The sequence below is a fragment of the Mustela nivalis genome, assembly GCF_964662115.1.
Source record: "Mustela nivalis genome assembly, chromosome: 2".
In the NCBI taxonomy this organism is placed as follows: Eukaryota; Metazoa; Chordata; class Mammalia; order Carnivora; family Mustelidae; genus Mustela; species Mustela nivalis.
The window spans coordinates 104,015,993-104,037,476 of record NC_139021.1 but is presented as its reverse complement, the minus strand read 5'-3'; the positions used below and the strand labels follow the sequence as shown (position 1 = coordinate 104,037,476).

General features: G+C 39.3%; 1 protein-coding gene across 3 annotated transcripts in view; it reads left to right on the top strand.

Annotated features, from left to right (window-relative positions):
• Positions 1 to 21,484, top strand: part of RYR2 (ryanodine receptor 2) — a 733,452-nt gene that overhangs the window by 603,929 nt on the left and 108,039 nt on the right. For all 3 annotated transcript variants that reach the window (XM_082721308.1, XM_082721309.1, XM_082721307.1), the window contains exons 68-74: positions 3,642 to 3,962; positions 5,424 to 5,664; positions 6,060 to 6,147; positions 8,869 to 8,961; positions 16,450 to 16,620; positions 17,971 to 18,030; positions 20,873 to 21,007. In XM_082721308.1, coding sequence (XP_082577434.1) covers positions 3,642 to 3,962; positions 5,424 to 5,664; positions 6,060 to 6,147; positions 8,869 to 8,961; positions 16,450 to 16,620; positions 17,971 to 18,030; positions 20,873 to 21,007 — 1,109 coding nt within the window. The remainder of the gene's footprint in view (positions 1 to 3,641; positions 3,963 to 5,423; positions 5,665 to 6,059; positions 6,148 to 8,868; positions 8,962 to 16,449; positions 16,621 to 17,970; positions 18,031 to 20,872; positions 21,008 to 21,484) is intronic.

The window sequence follows — 21,484 nt, the reverse complement described above, 5'->3', positions numbered from 1 at the left end:
TGTTATATAGTATTCTCATAGCATCAATAAAAGAAAATTCATTTAATTTCTTCTAAGTTAATGAATCACAGACAAATGAACACTCTTAAAAATAAGACAAAATAATCGGCAGAAATTGAAAAAGTAAGTCATTCTGATCTCTGATTCAGTTATCTCTAAAAATCAGCAAGTACTTGGTGTTCTTATTTGTTACATTTATGGATTTGTACCTTTCTGGGTTTTTTTGTTCACCAGATACGTCCATCTTATTGGGACAGCTTTAGTCTTTGTGTTTTTTTTCCTAATAGTTTAGTCCAATTACTATCATTAAAAAAATTATAAATTTGAGACTCAATTAGTGACTTAAATTTGAACCCAACCTTAGCATGCATATATTTAAGATTTTAATGCCTATATGTATACTAGGCATCTATAAATATAATATGCCTCCTGTTGCTTTTCACTTGGGAAAAATCTATTGTTCTATTTAGGTAGGCTCATTTCCACCATCCCAGTCGAAAAGCTCATAGAACCATTCCTGATGCTTTCAAGGATTGGTCAATAAGAATCTATTATAGGATTTACTTACTAGGATTTAAATGGACTTGGATAAGAAATACTTTAAAAAGTAGTTATTTTTTCTAATGAGGCTTTTAAAGCAAACCAAACAGTTCTCAAGACCTGAATGATACAGAGATGTCCTCTCATATAACTTTTCTGTTTGAATTCCTAAGTCTGATACAGTATACTGCATTTTATTTGCTCTCCAATAGCCTCTCTCTCCCAAGAGAGCTCTCCAAAGAGTTCTCAAAACTTGGACAAGAGCTGTTTGCTGTTAACAAATGCGTATCTCTCTGTTCATGAGATTATTTCTCTGTGTAAGGAGCTCATGTTTTAGGGGAGCTGCTGGTTATACTGATTTTATAATGCCTTTTATCAAGTAAGAAATCTTACAAACTCAAGTAATCATTATTTAATTTGCCTATTTTATAATTCTAATTTCATATAACAGGAAGTTAAAGAAAAATTCAGCATTCAACAGTGTGACTTAGCAATATTTCTCTGTATAAATTCCACAGTATATTTGTAAATAGTCAAATATGGTTGAGTTTGAACTATTAATCATCTGTGTAAACCTGCCTTACGTCTTATTTAGGATTTTTGACTGATTAATACTTTCGCTGTGAGCCCAGAATGAAGCAGATTTGTTATTCATTACAGATAATAAAATGCGCAGAGCAGATAATCTACCTGCTTTTGTTTCTGTAACAGCTCCTTTGCATAACAAAGTAAAGGAATTGGGGTGAATGATGCCCTTTCATTCCTGTTTTAGTCATTGGACAAGTAATTGTGGTGTACATTGGGGTGGAAGGAGGAGATTTGATACAAGGATGAGCAAGACTGGATTCTTTCTCGCAGGAAGTTTTGAGTTGCAGAAGGAGAGAGACTGATAGGCATATGCTATAGAATTCAGAATAAAGAACAAGAAGGACACCAAAATGCAGGTTTAGCCTGGGACCCCGGGAAAGATCTCACTGAGTTGGTTCAAGAGGAATCTTGAAATTAGGAACCCTGACACTCTGGTACATTCGGAGACACTTCAAGCCCTCAGGGGAGGGGGGTGCAGAATTCAGAGGGAAGGAAAGAATGGAAAACCAGGTGAAGTAGGCTTTCTTTGTTAGGGAAGGAGTGGGCACTGCACCACACAAACAGGATGCTTCTGTTGGCTTTAGGAAGAGGAGTACATGTGTAGGTCAGCATTGTAGAAATCCAGCCTGACAGAAGTTGAGAAGGTAAACGGGTGTGAGTCGCCAATTCAGAGAATGGTTGTGGTAATTCAGGAGACACGGGACATGAGGAAGGCTTCTTGGATGGAGGATATCATGGTTGTGAGAGGTCCTGGAGCTCTCGTCCTGTTGTGTGGGAAACGCGAGAGCATTACAGCCTGGAAATTTCTTCTCAGTTTGTGGTCTGGGAGACGGACTGCATAATGTTGTCTTCACCAAGACATGCTCAGGAGGTAGGTGGAAGAGGAAGGGTCCAGTTTAAATTTGCATCCACTGTGTTTTTAAGCTGCTTTGAAAACAGTATTACACGCAGAGGTTTTCAGAAATCTGGCTTTGAGAGCTATTAGCTTATAGCAGAAGCCCATAGGAATGGCCACAATGACCCAGGCAAATGCAGAAGGCAAAAAAGAAAAGAGAATTCAAGGTAAAAAGAAAAGAGAATTCACAACATTTAAAAGTTCGTCAAGGAGCAAACAGCCTGGAAAGGAGCCTTACAGCGTTCAGGAGGGAGTCAGGAAGACTGAATGAATGCATTGAAGTTAAGGAAGAGGAAATTCTGTGAGTGATGGGAAAGACCCCCTATTGATGAAGTCCCAGAACCTAAGTCAGGTTCGGTGGGGTGAGGTTCGGAGCTGACGACTAAAGAAAGAATTCTTAAGACATCTTTGGTGCAAAATGGTGGTTTATTAAAGCACGGGGACAGGACCCGTGGGCAGGAAGAGCTGCTGCCCCGGGGTTGTGAGGGATGGCAGGTTATGTACCCTGCGGTTGGGGGAAGGTGAGGGGAAGGGAGGTTCAGAAGGGCTATTGGGGTAAAGAAGACTGTCAGGATATTGAAGGCCTGGTTACTATAAAGCCAAGGCCACTTTCCCTCTAATGAGGCATTAACATCAAGACAATTGGGAGTCTCCTGGTGGAATGGAACATTCCTGCTATCAAGCGTCCTCCTGAGTGAGATTTAGGTTTAGAAGAAATTTAACTTGATTTACTTTTCTTTTTACCTCCGCCTCCTTTGGTTTTTTTTTAAGGAAGGGAGCTAGTTAGGGCTTGAGGAACTGAGTTATGTGTCCTTGGAAATTGGGCTATTGATAAGGTAACTTCTTTGTTGTAAATCTCAAGGACATTTGCAAACCAAGGGAGACTCCTGCCTTACAGGACTGTGATCTCTGCAAGTTAACTATTTGTTTTCCTTCTAGGGTAGTCAGGGTGCCTGAGGAATGTGACACGTATTACTGAGGGGAGCAGGTGGAGAGGGGTGCAAGGTGCCAGCTTTTGCTTTGTCCCCAGCCAGCCTCCTGCTCCCTCATCACTATCAGTTAGTGGGGTACAGATTTGTGAAAGAGGGAAATGGGTAAGTGGTGGGAAGCAGAGGACTTCATTGCTAGAAAGCTAATTAACCCAGGGGAGACTGGAAGTATAGGTACAGGCTGCTGGGGAGAAGATAGGAAATCCTACAGAGCAAGGGGCTGGAGAAGCCCAGCAACGCCCCTGCAGGGTGGCGGACTCTGCATTGAGAACACAGGCCAGACTGTGAACAGGGACTGCATAGCTCTTTGCACTGAAAATGGGGAGCAGACAGGAGAGGATGGACTCTCTGGAAAACTTGTGGGCAGATATCCTGGTTTTCTCTGAAGTAGAAGAAATGGTTGTTTGCTGATCTTAAGGGACTGGTGGTGGGATAGGAATTTGGGAAAAAGAATGAAAGTTTGGTGGCTGCCGTGACTAGAGAGGGAGGGAGCCAACTGAAGGCATGGCCGGTCTTGCTGAGTTTTGAATCCAGCATGGAATGGTTGCTTGCATCTTCTAGAAATCTGGCTGTCATCATCGGTCTGTTCTTTCACTGAACACAGTTCATTTTTACGTGTGTTTCTCTAGCTCTCAATTTGCCAACTAATGTGGAAGATGTTTGCCCAAATATACCGTCTTTGGAGAAACTCATGGAAGAAATTGTGGAATTAGCTGAGTCTGGCATTCGCTACACACAAATGCCCCATGTGATGGAAGTCATACTGCCCATGCTTTGCAGCTACATGTCCCGTTGGTGGGAGCACGGACCCGAAAACAACCCGGAAAGGGCTGAAATGTGCTGCACAGCGCTGAACTCCGAGCACATGAACACGCTCCTGGGGAATATATTGAAAATCATATATAATAACTTGGGAATTGATGAGGGTGCGTGGATGAAGAGGTTAGCAGGTGAGGATTGGAAAGGAATGCACTGCTTCCTTTGTTTTGTCTCCAAAAGGATTTGAAATCAGAACACTAGGGACACCTGGTTGGCTCAGTCAGTAGAGTATGTGGCTCTTGATCTCAGAATCATGAGTTTGAGCCCCACATTGGGTGTAGAGATTACCTAAATAAACAAACTTTAAAAAAAAATGAAGTGCAGAAGGCTAGAAGTTTCCCGTCTTAGTCTTTTTCAATATTTTCTTCTGTTGTCAAAAAATATTAAAAATATTATTTCTGTCATACTGTTCTTTAAAAAAAAAAAGTAGATTGAATTAAGCATCAGGTAACTTGTCATATTGTTACAACATTTTTGTTGTTACAACTTTTAAGCAAGTAAACATTTTCCTGGTTGAACAGTCTCTGTAAGATTAGTTAGTAAATGCAGGGTGAAAACTAATGATTCAGTAGACAGAAAAATAAAACTGGATTTTGAAACATCCCCCTTTTAGCAATTCATCTTTTTAGGAGTGGGGGAGGAAAATCAAAACATGCAGTCAAAAATTTACATTTGTTTATCATTGCACTATTTAAGTTGGATAATGGGAAGCAATTTCTTTTTTTTTTTTTTTTTTTTTTTTTTTAAGATTTTATTATTTGAGAGAGAGAGATCACACACAGGGAGAGGGAGCGGGAGAAGCAGATTCCCCTTCTGAGCAGGGAGCCCAACATAGGGCTCCATTCCAGGACCCTGAGATCATGACCTGAGCTGAAGGCAGATGCTTAACTGACTGAGGCATATAGGTGCCTCAGGAATCAGTTTCAAGGATAAAAAGAAGGATTTTAAGGAATTAAATTCAGAGAGAGAGGAAGAGGGAAGGAATGGAAGGAAAAGAGGGAAGGAAAGAGGGAAATTAGTTATTTACTTAAAAAACACAGTAATACACCAATGTCTTACTAATTTGGGTAGGGTGTTTTCTCTTCTATACATCTATTATTAGTAAATAAAATCACAGTTCCCATGCAATGTAAGTCTCTCACTGGTACCAGGATGGGAAAGCAGAAGTGATACAACTAGATGTCCTCTCATAATGATTCAGTGCTACATATTCCTTGTAAAGAAAGGACCAGAGGAACCTTTTCCATTTGGGGATTTTTTTCTGCCTTTTGTGAGAATAATTGATTTCTAAAGTGAATGAACGTGTTTCTGGTTTTGTTTTTTGTTTTTTTTTTTTTTCTTTTCCAAATTAGCTGCCAATTAAAAACAAAAAACAAGAAAGCACATCAAATTCAATTCAGTAATCATTTTTGAACAGCAACTGTGCAATTAGGTTTGGGACTGGAAAAATGGCTGAGGCACAGGCTGAAAGAAGCCACGTGCTGGGGGAGGAGGGGGTGCGTAGATCGTGCAATTACAATGGTAATTATAATCTGTCTTCACTTTAACAAATGTTGATGCAGGGCAGAATATTAATGTCTGTCTTCAAACAGTTTTTTCGCAGCCCATTATAAATAAAGTGAAACCTCAGCTCCTAAAAACTCATTTCTTGCCATTAATGGAGAAACTCAAGAAAAAAGCGGCGATGGTGGTGTCTGAGGAGGACCATCTGAAGGCGGAGGCCAGGGGGGATATGTCCGAGGCAGAACTTCTCATTCTCGATGAGTTCACCACGCTGGCCAGAGATCTCTATGCCTTCTACCCGCTACTGATTAGATTTGTAGACTACAACAGGTACAGTGTTCAAAAGTGATGAACTTCTCTGATTTGGTCATGACCTTGCTGGGTTCCCACGTGCCAGTGGACTTGCTTCATTGACTACGTAATGAGCTTGTCCATGACTGTGACATAACCAAATGCTTAGAGAAAGGGTGGTTTTCACCAAGCCTCTCCAAATTACAGTCAGAAATCACATTTGTGGGTCCAAGTTAGCAGTCTGACAGTTATGATGTTTAAATTGTTTTCAATGTTAAACAAACAGCCTCTGAAGCCACTTGTGAGTTCTGATATCCTGGCTTCACCTTTAGCTGACTTGGTTTCAATTTTAACATTGAGTGGGTGATTTTTATAAAAAAAAAATTCACTTGAAGGAATAACTGAGAAACCACTTCATTTATTATGTGATCTAGGGCAAAGTGGTTAAAAGAGCCTAACCCTGAAGCAGAGGACCTTTTCCGCATGGTGGCCGAAGTGTTTATCTACTGGTCTAAATCCCATGTAAGTAGGAAAATATGGCAGCACTTCCTGTTTGGTTAGGTCAGGGGCTTACACATTTTTTGTGTGCGTGTTTGTGTGTTTTTTTAAGTTTGTATTTATTTGACAGAGAACAAATAGGGGGAGAGGGAGAAGCAGGCTCTCCACTAATGCGGGGCTCAATCCCAGGACGCTGGGATCATGACCCAAGCCAAAGGTAGCCCCTAAACTGACTGAGCCACCCAGGTGCTCCAAGGAGTTATATGTTTTTAACCAATATTCCTGTCCCCTTAGTAAACACCTATGATAATGTTTCTCAAGGATGCTTCCTAGTATCACTTAGCTGGTGTGGAGAGAGAACAGATTCCCCTAGGTAGTTTGAGGGAATATAAACCCTCTTTTGGGTTTGGGAAGGTATCACAGGGGTTTTTAGTTGCACTCCATAAATGGCATTTTTTTTTTTTTTTCTTTTTCCTTTACCCCTAAATCTTTAGGGTAATGTGAACACAGAGATGTGGCCTTTTATCATCCAGGCTTCCCTCTGTGTAGATGTTTTGTTAAGCCCCCAGGAGCCCTCATGCCTAGTTTGAGAAATGCTGAGGTGAACTTCTGTTTTCCAGTCACAAGAATAATTCTTGTTTACTTGTACGGTACTACTTCTTTAAATGTGTTCCCTCAGCACATACTTATGTTTCTACAGGAGTTTGCTTTTGCTCACACGTTAGAGTAAAATATAGCTCCTTCTAGGAATTCTGTTGATAGAATTTATAAAGTACATCTTTAGTGAATTTTCACTATTTTATATGTTGCAAGTAGAAATCTATGTTTTTATTCTGAAAAAGATTTTAGTAATAGAAACTTGATATAGTATTCTATAAATATTAAACAACTAGCAGAATATGGCGAAGTGACCATTTATTGTTGTCCCAAATTATTTATTTATTTATTTATTTTTTTAAATTTATTTATTGACAGAGAGAAATCACAAGTAGATGGAGAGGCAGGCAGAGAGAGAGAGAGAGAGAGGGAAGCAGGCTCCCTGCTGAGCAGAGAGCCCGATGCGGGACTCGATCCCAGGACCCCGAGATCACGACCCGAGCCGAAGGCAGCGGCTTAACCCACTGAGCCACCCAGGCGCCCCATGTCCCAAATTATTTAAAAAGCTTAGAATTTTTGTGTCAATTATAATTCTTGATGGCACTTTGCAAATGGGAGACTCCAAGAAAATAAAAATAAAACCTCAACCTCAGCTTCATTATTTGAGGTGACTTCCCAATTTATTTTATCAGATTGTTATACAGATTCTTTTATTTTAAAAATGTCATATATTTTTTTAAATTAAATTTTCCTACTTAATGTTTAGGATAAAAAGTATTATTTAATGCCTACCCCTGAGGAGTCTGTCAAACTTGGTACCAAATGTATATAAAATATAATTACACTGAAATAATATGTGGAATAATGGCTTTCCAAAATGTATGCACTTAAATCTTCACAATGACTTTCATTTTCAGTGATGCCCAAAATTCTTTTAGCTCCATTAGGTTCCTCTGGATGAAAGCAAATGATTTCTGAGTCTGTTTAACTTATGTTGAGAAGGTACACTAGATTGTTCAGGGAGCCTTGAAAGGAATGTTTGAAATCCAGAGCCCAGGAGCAAATCACTTAAGAAAACTAAAAACTGTGCATTTTTCCTTGAAGAGCTAAAAATTTTCAACTTCATCAATCACCAAAATATCAAAAAAGCTTCTTTAAATGTATATGCAAGACAGAATTTTGGAACAAGTTCTTGGAGGGGTATTTATCACAATCAGTAGATTTTTAGATGAATGTCTAATGATAATTTCAAGAGTAAGAAAAAAATCAGAATATGTACTTTTGGATCTCATGGGTATATTTGAAACCCAGATCTCTTGGTGTGTGTCCTATGTATTCCTCCCCAAATATTTAAAGGTGAGACTCTATGGGCACCCATATTATTGTGGATGGTAAGATCAGAATGTTAATGTGAGCGGAATGAAAGTCCAAGCTTAGTCCTTTCACTGTCCTGCGCACAAAGTCTATTACTACTCATCAGTTGTTAACATATTTGGATACTTACTAGGAAGTCATTTTATTTGGGTTTTGCTCATCCCAAAGAGGAAAGCATATGCTGAGATCATTAACTTCTCTTTTAAAACTCTGATTCTCTCTGCTTTCATTTTATGTTTGCCCCCTTTGCTATCACTGCTCAAACACTTGACTTTGCCTGTGTTCGTATGTTCCCAAAATAAAAGATGAATAAAATAATGTTATAGTAGATGATGTGAGATGTAGTAATATAATAGGCAACAATGAGAAAGTAGATAAAATATCTGACAGACTAAAAAATTATATCATAGATGTTTGTTCCCTGGGTTCCCAACGCCCCCACTCCCACAAGCAGTCTGTGCCTTTCACCAGCTAAATTTGCATTTGAGTACTTGTTCTACCCCTCCGTAGGTGTGTGACATTGGTACTTAAATATTCTGGATCTTAATTTCCCCACCTTTGAAGCATACGTATTTATATCTAGTTCCCAGAATTGTTGTCTCAAGCCAAGTATCCTCATTGGATAATTAAAAAAATTTTTTTCACTTTTCTTGGGAAGTCATATATCAGATTACCACTTATCTTTGTAGGAACTTTTGGGTCCTGTATAACCTCTAATTACATGGACTTCTTGTCTATGTGGTTTTAACTGAACTTTTCTTTGCAACTTCTCAGAATTTCAAAAGAGAAGAGCAGAACTTCGTGGTACAGAATGAAATCAACAATATGTCTTTCCTCATTACTGACACCAAATCAAAGATGTCAAAGGTATTTTCATAATCTGTTGCACTGTTCTAGAAAGTTTTTGAATGTAGCTTTCATTGTTGATTTTTTTCTACATTTTTTGGAAGGTGTACAATTGAGATTTTAGGGATTTTGTGATGTTTCCTAATTAAACACACACACACATACACACAGTTTGAAGGGTACCTGGGACTTGTTTTAAGGAAGTATATGGTAAGACACACAGACACAGAAATGACTCTCATGAAGCAAGAAGGTGTTACTCACAGTTCCCTGGAAACCGAAGGCATGGCATATGGTGGGGGCCAGTGGGAAAGCTTTATTATTAGTCAGTCTTGTGGCAGAGGGAACACGGGTGGGGGAAGGGGGAAGACAGACGGAATCTTTGTTGAGGTTTCTATGGGAAGGGACAGGCAAAGTAGGGTAAGCATGTTTAGGATTAGCTAGTTTGAATAATTTCACTGGGCTTAGGGTGTAGGGGGCATCCCTAGTTGTCTGGTACCTCGCCCTAGGGTGATTAGGACAGGTGGGTCAAGACCCAGGGAAAGAAATAACTGAAGACTGTGAGACTCTCTGTTGCTTGGTTTGTGTATGAAAAGCGTGCTTGCAGAAAAGTAACTTATTATCTGTAGGAAATGACCAGCATTGGGAGGGACAAAGATCAGCAAGATCCCAAGATGCCAAAGCATTAGAGTAAAAAGACATACTTGACACACACACACACACACAGCCAGTCAGTGTAATACACATGTAATTAGTCAATACTGTCTATTCATCAAGATTACGTATATGCATTTATGTGTGCCAAGTATGTAAACATCCAGATAATTAGCTGCACTGTTTAAGAACCACGCGCATGATTTCCAGGTTCTTGCATATGAGATGGGGGTGTGTGGCTCTAGATTTTAGTTATCTCTGTCACTTATGTTGGGGAAGGGAGGAACTTGCGAAACAGTTTAAAAATCACACCTTTCTTGTTCGAATTACCACTGAATAAGAAAATGAATCTGTTTCATGGGGGTAACATAGAAAGTGTGCGGCCAAATGGCCAAAGATGCAGAGTTAGTGTGGGTCTGGCCGAGGAACTCTGTTTCTACCAACTCTGCCACTGAGGGGAGAGTCTCAGTAGGAAGGACATAGGCATGACCAGTACCTGTCACCTGCTTCATTGGTGGCCACGAGGACAGTTAACTAGCATCCCTCAGGGCTCCTCGTGTTTTTCAGTGTTCAATGCCCCGTCTTTGATGCTACTGCACAGGAGCTAAATGCTAACCCTTGCCAGAGGTTTGCCTACCTCGAACAGTGTCCAGCCGAGAGCCCGTTTCCGTGCTGAGCTCTGGAAGCGCACATGAAGGATAAGAACATTTCTCTCCTCTGGGCTGCCAGCAAGCCTGAAGAGTGAGCTGACGCTGTCTTGAGACACTGTGCTAGGAACACGAGTCTCGTGGATGTTTTGAACTGAAAACTGTTAGCAAATGTCTCTGCTTTGACAGCATGGTGTCAACTTAGGACCGTGTTAACAAAGGCCCCGAGAGAGGGCAGAGGGGGTCAGCGTTTTCTTTGAGAGGATGATGGTGATTCTGGTCTATCATGACACTCACGATGAGTGAACATTCTGTAGAGCAGGAGGTCTGCGTCTTCTTACCCAGGCACCCTCTTCCCTCTTTTTCCTCATGGTAGTCCAGTGATGCTCAAAACATACAGTCATCGTGCTGTGCCTCCTGGAGGCCGGACGGGGGCGTCTGTGCAGATGGACGCAGAGTAACATTTACTCCTAGTTGCAGGGAGAAAATGCAAAGTAATGGGAAGAAGCATTTTAATATCCTCCCCCCAACCCTGCCTCCGCACGCACGAAATTTCAGCCTTTCCATCTCTTTACCACATGACTGCTGACACTCTGAGACAGGATACTGAGCAAGTAACAGCAATGTTGATGAAGTAGTCATTCATTCATTCATTCATTTATGGGTTTTTTTAAAAAAGATTTTATTTATTTATTTGACAGAGAGGGATCACAAGTAGGCAGAGAGGCAGGTGGATCAGGGGGAAGCAGGCTCCCCGCTGAGCAGAGAGCCTGATGCCGGGCTCGATCCCAGGACCCTGAGATCATGAACTGAGCCAAAGGCTATGGCTTAACCCACTGAGTCATGCAGGTGCCCTATGGGTTTTTTTGGTTTGTTTGTTGTTTTTAAGATTTTATTTATTTATTTGAGACACAGAGAGAAGGTGAGCAGGTGGAGGGACAGAAGGAGAGGGAAAACTAGGCTCCTCACTGAGCCTTGGGGTTTGATCCCAGGACCCTGAGATCCTGGCCTGAGCCAAAGGCAGTCACCTAACCAACTGAGCCACTCAGGTGCCTTTGACGAAGTTTTTAGAAATCAGTGATCATGCTTTCTTTCCTTATTTTAAAGTTTTTTGTTGTTGTTGTTGATTTTGTCTGCATGTGTCCTTGAAATTTTGTATCTCATAAGTATCATGATCTTTTTTCCTAGAAGGAATGTTTCTACGTTAAATAATGGAGTCTAATACACTAATATGTTATATCATTTCACCAAAAGGAATCATGGTGTCCTTGTGTTTCAGCGCTTGGACAAATTTGAGAGGCACCGTGTTGGTCGAAGTAACATCGTAACTGCTTTTATTAGTGCCGTTGAGGTTCTCTGCCAAGCCCAGATGGCATGAAGGACCCAAAAGTAGGATATGATCAGGAGATGAGTAACATCTTTCCCAAAAGGCTGTACTGTTCAGATCTAGTGCCAAGAATAGGTAACAGGAGGACGGCCATAGGTCTGGTTCTGAAGTTGAAATGGACAGGGAGGTGTTCCCCGCATGTCAGGGTGAGACTGGAATGATGTGGAAGGTTTCAGGGATTCCTCTGACAAAGCCTCCAGTTGTCTTTCCAAGGCATTACAGCGACTGATCAGTCCATTCCCCAGAGTCCAGAAGGAAAAAAGAACTCTTTTGAATGTAGATTCAGACCCAAATGTAAACCACAGAACAAATTGTCATGTATCAGTCTTCAGGCCAGCATCCAGACAGGGATGATTGCTATTTGTATGGTGCACCATTTCCACACTTGATGAAACAGAAAATTGATGACAATAGGTAAAATATGGACATAGGCAGCTGAAGCCAGCAGACCAACTTGGAATATGGTAATCTGCAATTGGGAACCTCTTTTCGGCTATATATAGGTAGCCCACAAGGCAGAGGAAGGCCAATGCATATGAAATTGGCCATAATGCTCTTCAGAGAGGGTGACCACACTGTGGTGTGGCAGCCCATGCCTTTATCCAAAGCGTGGGCAGTGGTGCTACTGACTACAGCAAGGGACTCTCAGTGTACTTCCCCCAGGTGTTAATATGCAGGGCGGTGAGTGGCCTCCCTCCAGGGAAGCCTGTCCTCTCCTGCCCCCTGCTCTTGCTCTGAGCCCTTGCTTCCTGTCCTCTCTGGGACTTCTTCCCGACCAAACATTCTACAAAGGCAGGGAACGTGTTTTATTGACTCGGTAACTTCAAAGCTTAGTGCAGCACTTGGTGCCTAATTGCTACTTAATTAATATGGGTAAATAAAATTAATATTTGAATTTAAACAGTATGAAATTTGGGGCTGAACCTGGCCATTTGCGTGTGTCTTCCTTTACTGTTGTTTTTCCAGACTCACTGTTTCATTGGTACAAAGTATATGACACTGGGTCCCTATATGGCTAGCCGTGCTGCAGTTTTTAATTTCATAACTTGTTTTTAAAACATATACAGATAGCATCTGTTACAAATTCTGTTAGTTTGTCAATGTGAGAAAAAAACAGTGGGTTTTGCCTATTGCATTATAGAATTATATCCTATTCTGTATTAAGATTTCAGTTTCTTTTGAAGTGTAGCAATTGGTGTTAGCAACTATTTTCCCCAGCTTTATGAAAATGCAGTTGGCATATAACATTGTGTAATGTAATGTAAGGGGAACATAGTGATCTGATGGGCTTCTATATTACAACTTATCAGTACAGCATTAGTTAATACCCACATCGTGCCACATAATTACCATTTGTTTCTTGCGGTGAGGACATTTCAGATCTACTCTGACAACCTGCAAGTAGATAATGTAGTATCATTACTATATTAATATAATATAATATAATATAATATTATATATATACATATAGTATAATTATTTAATCACTCTACTGTACCTTAGATCCCCAGAATTTATTCACCTTATAACTGGAGGTGTGTACCCTTTGATCAGCATCTCTCCATTCACTGCCTGCCCCAACCCCCACCCTCCACCCCCGCACTCCCCAGCCCCCCGGGAACCACCACTCTGCTCTCTGTTTTTCTTAGTTTGGCTTTTTTAGATTTCACATATATGTGACATGGTATTTGTCTTTCTCTGATTTATTCACGTAGCATAATGCCCTGAAGATTCATCCACATTGCTGCAGTGGCAGAATCTCTTTCTCGCAGTTGAGTAACACTCTACTGTGTGTGTGTCTTAGGCACAAACTCATAGGTGGTTTCCATGTCTTGGCTATTATTCAGTGCTGCAGTAAACAGGAGAGTGCAGCTATCTCTTTGAGACCCTGTTTGCATTTCCTTTGGGCTAGTACCTGGCAGTGGAATTGCTGGATCATATGGTTCTATTTTTCATCTTTTGAGGAACCTCCATCCTGTTTCCCACAGTGGCTGCACCAGTTTGCATTCCCACCAACAGTGCCCAAGGGCTCCCTTTCCCTCACATCCTCACCAGCATTTATTATCTCTTGTCTTTTTGATCATTAGGCTCACTTTTATCATTCATATATCTAAATTCTTTTTTAAAACCATTAATAAACACCTGTGGAAAAAAATAAACATCTATGAGTTTTGTTTTGCTTTGGTAGGCTACCTCAGTATAGGGATATTAGAAAATGCTTCCCTTTTTCCCTGATTCTCTTAAATTTTACATTATTTTAGGTGAGATTGTTAGAGCTATGTGTGTGTGAGAGAGAATGAGAGACAGAGATAACAGAGAAAGGCTGATTGATGACAGAGGTCAGTTTATCCTACTTAAGTATGCCCATATATGGACCATGCTATGGCATAGTCATCTCTGATTCAGATGTTAGGAATTGGTCAAAATGAAATAGCATGCAAATTCAGTGGTTTCAGCAGTTCTGCTCAAATTACTGAGCAGCATCCCAGGCAAGGCAAAGTGCTTGGTTCTGAGTAGGTGGAAAGGAAGAGAATAAATTTGGCCACTGCCCTGCTCCACAGTCTGGGGAGGAAACAGGCCCACACAAAGAAAAACCCAACTGATACAGATGTACATGAGGATATTTGATTGTTTGTAGATTTAATTTCTTTGTACTAGAAGCAGACTCTATCACCCATAAGTGTTCAAAGATACAGCAACTTTTCTTTTCAGTTTATAGGTTTCCTGTGACATACGATGCAAAATTATTGTTTGAACATAAATAGGAATTTATTTATCTGCTGTATCTCAAAAGTGGGTAATTTATAGTTGCCCTTAGTGTAGATTTTAATTATTTTTATTATATGGTCACTTAAATATTTATAAATATCAAACCAGGTAAAAGCTCCGTGTGCCTATGCAACCATAAAACCAAAAGAACCTAAGAAGTTAAAAATCAAAGAAAACCACAACACCAATTAACATGTTATATAGTATTGTTTTGCTGAAGTGAAATTATCAGAATTGGATAGAAATATGTTTGCATAATTTATATTAATTTGTTTAATTTTTAGGATGTCGGTTTCTTATTTGGGTATTATTTTTATCACCATGGTTGCATTTCCTTTTAACAAGAGCTCATTTAAAATCACTAATTCATTTTATTATGGGTTAATCAATTTAATGGTACAAATAATTATTTATTGTTTTTTTTTTCTATTAAACTTACTGAAAATAATCTCTCACAAATTGCTAAAGATAAGAACAGGATCCATGCACTAAGTATATCTCTTTGGAAACTGAATACAGTTTTTATTGCTACAGTTCAGATATAGGTTTAATAAATCAATATCTATCATAGTAAATATATTATATAATATTATATAATTATATAATATTAATAATAATATTATATATTATTATATATTATTAACATAATATGTAAACTACCATTACTTTATGATGACAATTATTTTACTACTTAATGTGAAAAAACTCTATGTGTTGTGATAGATTTTGTCTCTCTGTGGGGAAAGCAAATCATTTGTATGTTATATTCTCTTCTGATTTTTTTCTCAGTAGGCCAAAATTATTAAAGTATGTTATTATCCTGAAAATATCTTCAGTGTTTGAATTAATGCTACAAAGAAATTTAACATGCACAAAGAAGTGAATATGGGACAATTATTTTAATTCTGATGTTTGAGTATGCCCTCTTCATAGAATAATACTCATTACCCAGTGAAAATTGGTCGCTGCATTTAAAGTGACCCTGATGCACGAACATAAAACTTAACAAAGGGACGCCTGGGTGGCTCAGTTGGTTAAGCAGCTGCCTTCGGCTCAGGTCATGATCCCAGCGTCCTGGGATCGAGTCCCATATCGGGCTCCTTACTCCGCAGGGAGCCTGCTTCTCCCTCTGACTCTGCCTTCCACTCTGTCTGCCTGTGCTCGCTCTCACTCTCTCTCTCTCACAAATAAATAAAAATAAAATCTTTAAAAAAAAAAAAACTTAACAAAAATCACAAAAGAATCCTGAAGTAGCATGGCAGTATTCAGGTGTAAATAGGTCATCCAGAGATAACCCTGAATATTTATGTTATACCAATTAGCATATTACCTCTGTTTCCACTAGAGAAGGGTTAATGCCCTAAGGAGACAAGTCTGCAGAGTATATAAAAGGCTAATACATTTTATAATAGTTTTATATATACTGTGTGCATGTGTGAGAGAGTTTATATTTCTTTTTTTTTTTTTAATTTTATTTATTTATCAGAGAAGGGGGGGGGAGAGAGCGAGCACAGGCAGACAGAATGGCAGGCAGAGGCAGAGGGAGAAGCAGGCTCCCCACCGAGCAAGGAGCCTGATGTGGGACTCGATCCCAGGACGCTGGGATCATGACCTGAGCCGAAGGCAGCTGCTTAACCAACTGAGCCACCCAGGCGTCCCGAGAGTTTATATTTCAAAGCAAGCATCTGTCAAAACAAAAATAAATAATAAATTCTTACATTTTTCCTCCTAAGCATTGGAAACTTTAAAACATACAATATCTGAAATTACCACGGGTTTTTCTCATACCCATCAGCTCTGTCAAGTTGCTTTGGGTGGTCTCCTTCTGCAAGTGTTTAGAAAGCACACCAGTAAATTGTAATGACTTGGGAATCTGAAAGTAGGACTTGGACGTTAGCAAGAGAGGTTAAGAAGGAAAGAGGAGAAGGATTTGCAAAAATAGGGAACAAGAGGAAATAAGGAAGATGGAACCACAGTCAAGTTAGAAGAGGTTCGTAGTTCTGAACGTGGGAAAAGCAGTCACAGATTCCAACACTCAACTCCGTTCTCCAGGCAGCTGTCTCTGATCAGGAGAGGAAGAAAATGAAGCGCAAAGGAGATCGATACTCGATGCAGACGTCCCTTATTGTGGCAGCTCTGAAGCGACTGCTGCCCATTGGGTTGAACATCTGTGCACCTGGGGACCAGGAGCTCATTGCTCTGGCCAAAAACCGATTTAGTATGGTGAGTTTCCTGTACACACCAGGGACGATCACTTGACATCCAGACACTGAGATGTGTAGACTCCTCTTGCTCACGGCTCTCTATCAGTATTTCTTTCTTTATTATTTTTTTTAACTCTATTTTATTATTTCAGTGTTCCAAGATTCCTTGTTTAAGCACCACACCCAGTGCTCCATGCAACACGTGCCCTCCTTAATACCCACCACCTGGCGCACCCAACCCCTCCCCTCCTCCCCTCCAAAACCCTCAGTTTGTTTCTCAGAGTCCACAGTCTCTGCCTTGGAATTCCCCCCAACTCCCTTCTCTCCATCTCCCAATGTCAGTATTACATTTGCATTAAATGTTCTGTTAAGCAGTTTTACTGCATAGGCTCTATCATTCAGATGCAAAGACTGCCCTTTTTTTTTTTTTTTTTTTTTGGTGGCTATTTTTTTTTGTTTCTAAATTACATTAATAACCTTCCAGGAATCTTTAGGAACCAAAGAGAAAAAAATGCAAACAAGTTCCTGGTAGTTTAAAAAAAAAAAAGAAGGATTTCCTGTGAACTCCCCTATAACATTTGTTATGAGAAGTATATTCAGATTTTTGAGGGGTTATTTTTCAGTGTTTTCAGAAGAGTCCTGCACTGTGCTGATGGTGGTTGGATAAGGTGTTGACTTTTAAATCAGCAGCTCTTCTCCTTTGCAAGCTTCAAAATTTAAGTTCTCCAAATCTCTTTATGGCCCATGTGTTTTCTCTTCATGGCTATGCAGATGCAATTTTACAAAAATACACAGTGGAATTACTATATTATGTTTAGGGAAATTGCATCCTCTTCTTCTGCCTGTTCCCATGCTGAATGGAGCACCTCTCTGTATATCAGGATTTGATACCGTGAGATAAGGAGGTTGAGGGGATTTGTAGCAGAGTGGACAGCATGGGTGCTGTTCTACTGGGGGTTGCTCTAGTATTTGATTCCAAGATATGCTCCTTCTTATCACTGGATCGTGGGGGATATCCTAAAGTGCCATAACTACTTGGTAAGGATTTCAGAGAAGGATGGAGATATATTTGTTCGAACCCAAGGGAACATCATTCTGCCCTACTTCTCATGAACTGGACATTCTGTTCCATCGAGTCTTACGGCACTAACTGTAGAATTGAAGTAGGTTGTTATCTTGTTTCTAGTCACAGCAGTATCAAGAAATTATCTTAAAAAGAACCCCCCTAAATTTGTGACATGTATTTAAATCCTGTAGATATTTTTCTTCAGACCTGTACTATTTCAAAATCGGTTAGATCTATTTCCATTAACTTGTGATCATTGATGCATTGTAAGACTTCCTTTAGGTAACATTTATTTCTTGACAGAAAGACACTGAAGATGAAGTACGAGATATAATCCGCAGTAATATTCATTTACAAGGCAAGGTAAGCCAAATTTAAGTACATTTAGTATTTATGGATTACTTAATCTCTCTTTAGAATATACTACAAATAATGTTACTTTAGCATTTAAGAAAGTAGAAACATATTGCTTTAATCAGTTTTTATTCTACTTGCAAACCTTTTGATATTAAAGACCATCAAAATAATGAATTTTTAAAGTAGATCATCAAAGATTCTCACACTTTGAAGAAAATATGCCACAATTTGAAATAAAGTTTGGAAATTACCTTCCTTAGCTGTGTTTGAGGACTTTTGGGACATGGAGACAGGTGTCCATAAGAATTTGAACTTTTACATTTAGTGACCAGAAACTAAATATGTGAATTTAAGAGTCATTAGTATATAGGAGATACTGAGAATTGCTGTAATAGGAATAAATTAATTTACCTGGGGAGGCAAAGGAAAACCTGAGCGGAAATAATGAGAATGGTTACTTATTAACATTGGGTAAGAAAAAAAAATTGCAGAAGTATGTTTTGTAGTCCAGTAATCATTTACTATTATTTGGAAATTGTTTCCTGCTGGGAGATATATTGCTCATTTGTTTATGGAAACTGCTATGCAGTGTAAGAAGTCTAGCAGGTTTTGTTTGTTTTTTTGTTTGTTTGTTTGTTTGTTTGTTTTTCAGCTTATTATTTTGATTCAGGGAATTTGCTTCCATTCTGGTGTCCCTTCTGGAGAATTTTCTCAATTATGAGAATGTCCAAATGTCAAAAAGTAGTGACTACAGTATAATGTTTGCTTTCCTGAGTATTAAAATGCTTCATTCCAAGATCAAAACCCTATACTTTTTCTCTTAACACTTAGGATGACACTATGATATAGGTGAGGTGTGCCTTTCCAATATTTCCAGGAAACAAATACTGATTTAGAACAAATTTCATATGCACTTTGATGTTTATGTACTCAGTCATTCATTTAGTTATAAACTGGTCCAGAACAGTAGATGAATTCCTGTTACAGCTTGATTGCTTTCCAGGTAGCAAAAAGATTTTGAACATTTTAAAATGTACTCATAAATCTTCCAACTACACCTCTAGTGAAGGGTTTATGCTACATATATGGGTGTTTGGGGAGATCATGTAGTCCTTGAAAGGGTCCCTCAGGGGACTCAAGGCCACACTTTGAGAACCACAGTCTAAGGCAACCACCACTGAGCAGAGTCAGGGGATGTTCAGTACCTCTTAAGGAAGGTTTTGTGCTTCTCTCGGGAAATAATCGAATGAAAAAGGTTGTCTTGAAGAAGCAGAAGGAAATTCTTCTTCTAGAGGATATTATCTTCTAGAGGTTACTTGTAGGAGTACTAAGGACGACTTAAATTGTGTACTGGGGAGTCCGGAAGAAAGAGGACAGCAGAGAAGGAAACATGTTTACAATGAACATTTCCCCTCCCAATGAACGAGACCAGAAAATAAAGTGGTAATGAATACATAGATTTTCTTTTTGACATTTCAGTCTATACTTGTCTGTGAGTTAGGCACACATGTTATGGAGCCGTACAGACTTAGAAAAGATGATTTTTTTTGTTCCTAACACCTTCTCAGATATATTGTCCTGAAATTGTAGGACTGGTAATCCTGGGAGCCAGAAGGAGTAATTTTATATTAGAAGGAATAACATTTCTACTTATCTTGCCAAGTACAAGTAAACATGTGTATTAATATCTAGACGTACCAAACACAGTCCTCAGATGAAAAAAGTATGTGGAAGAAAAATATTTCCTTTTGTCCAAGGATAAATGGTGTTTACAAGTCATTGAGTGTTTGCCTCTTGATGAAAGTTATTTTTCCACATTTCCAATGCTCCTTTCTCTGACTAGGAGTTGTAAAGTTTCAGATGTTGTCTATTTACTTTTGCTTCATGACCCTCAGTCTCCCATTTATTTTCTTTTTTAAGATTTTTTTTTTTAATTTATTTGACAGAGATCACAAGGAGGCAGAGAGGCAGACAGAGAGAGGGGGGAAGCAGGCTCCCTGCTGAGCAGAGAGCCCGATGTGAGGCTTGATCCCAGGACCCTGGAATCATGACCTGAGCCAAAGGCAAAGGCTTAACCCACTGAGCCATCCAAGCACCCCTCAGTCTTCCATTTTTAATAGAAATTTGAAAGGGGAAGAGAAATGTAAGGGGATTGCTTTGCCTGTTTTTAATGACATAGTTATTTCTATATCATTTCTCTGAAGTCATGTGATCTGTTCCTTGTAAGGATGCTTGTATTTTTTGGTTTCTATGATTTTATAATAATCCTTCTCAAAAACATATAGAGTTCAGTTATATCTCCCACTCAGGAAATTTGATGGTATTAAAAATACCCCTGCATTACAGAGTATGATTCTATTAGCCCTCCATCAGTTGATATCGATATCTTTGTTTCAGGGAGACTGAGCTCAGTTGTAGAGTCCCTGTATTTACCTGTAAGTGTGATCCCATATCATTGCTATGAAAGTAAGTTCGTAGATCTTTCAGTGTTTGTGAAAGGGAAAGAGAAAGGTAGAAGGTTGCTTTGTCTACTTCCTTGCCTTGACCATGTCCATCTCATCTTTACATCTTGGGCAAAACTTCCCTTCTTCAGGGGACTCTTAACCAACCACCAGCAGGTTAGACTGAAGCTCACAATACCTAATATATCTCTTGGTAGCCATCAACAGACTTGTACGTATTTAATTTCTGTCTTCCCCACCAGATGATCAATTTTGTGAGTACGAGATCATTCTGTGCTCTCGTCTCTGCACCGTGTTTTGACATGAGGCAACACTCCAGTAAGTAGGTCTTCTCCTCTTTAGGTCATAACCTTCTATTTTTGAGACGTCTTTCTTTTTTCCTGCAGTTGGAGGATCCTGCTATTCGATGGCAAATGGCTCTTTACAAAGACTTACCGAACAGGACCGAAGATACGTCGGATCCGGAGAAGACTGTGGAAAGAGTATTAGATATAGCGAATGTGCTTTTCCATCTTGAGCAGGTCAGAGTCTGTGTTGATTCCATCGTGTTTGCCTTAACCATGTAAGCACACTTTAAAGACGGTGGGTGTTCGTCGTTAGGTATGGGCCAAAAAACATTCAGCAGATTCATGGTGAAGAAGATATGATTGAGGAGCGCTTGTATCTAATAAGCAAGATTTCCCAGCCCATAGTCTTTGTAGCAATATATAGCTAATGTATTGTGGGATATCACAGTCTTTGTTTTATTGTCTTTTCTCAAAATATTTCTGTGATTATACAGATGAGTAAGATTATATGCTTAATTTTAAATCATTCTAACAAAATTTCAGGAGTTGCCTGACCACATGTTCTACGTATCAGTTGTTATTACTGCTCATAAAAACATGTTCGAGATGCTTTCACTCGTTTAATGTTTGATTCTTTTGGGGTCATTAGTTTCACCTTTCATTAGAGATTTTTTTTTTTTTTAAAGATTTTATTTATTTATTTGACAGAGA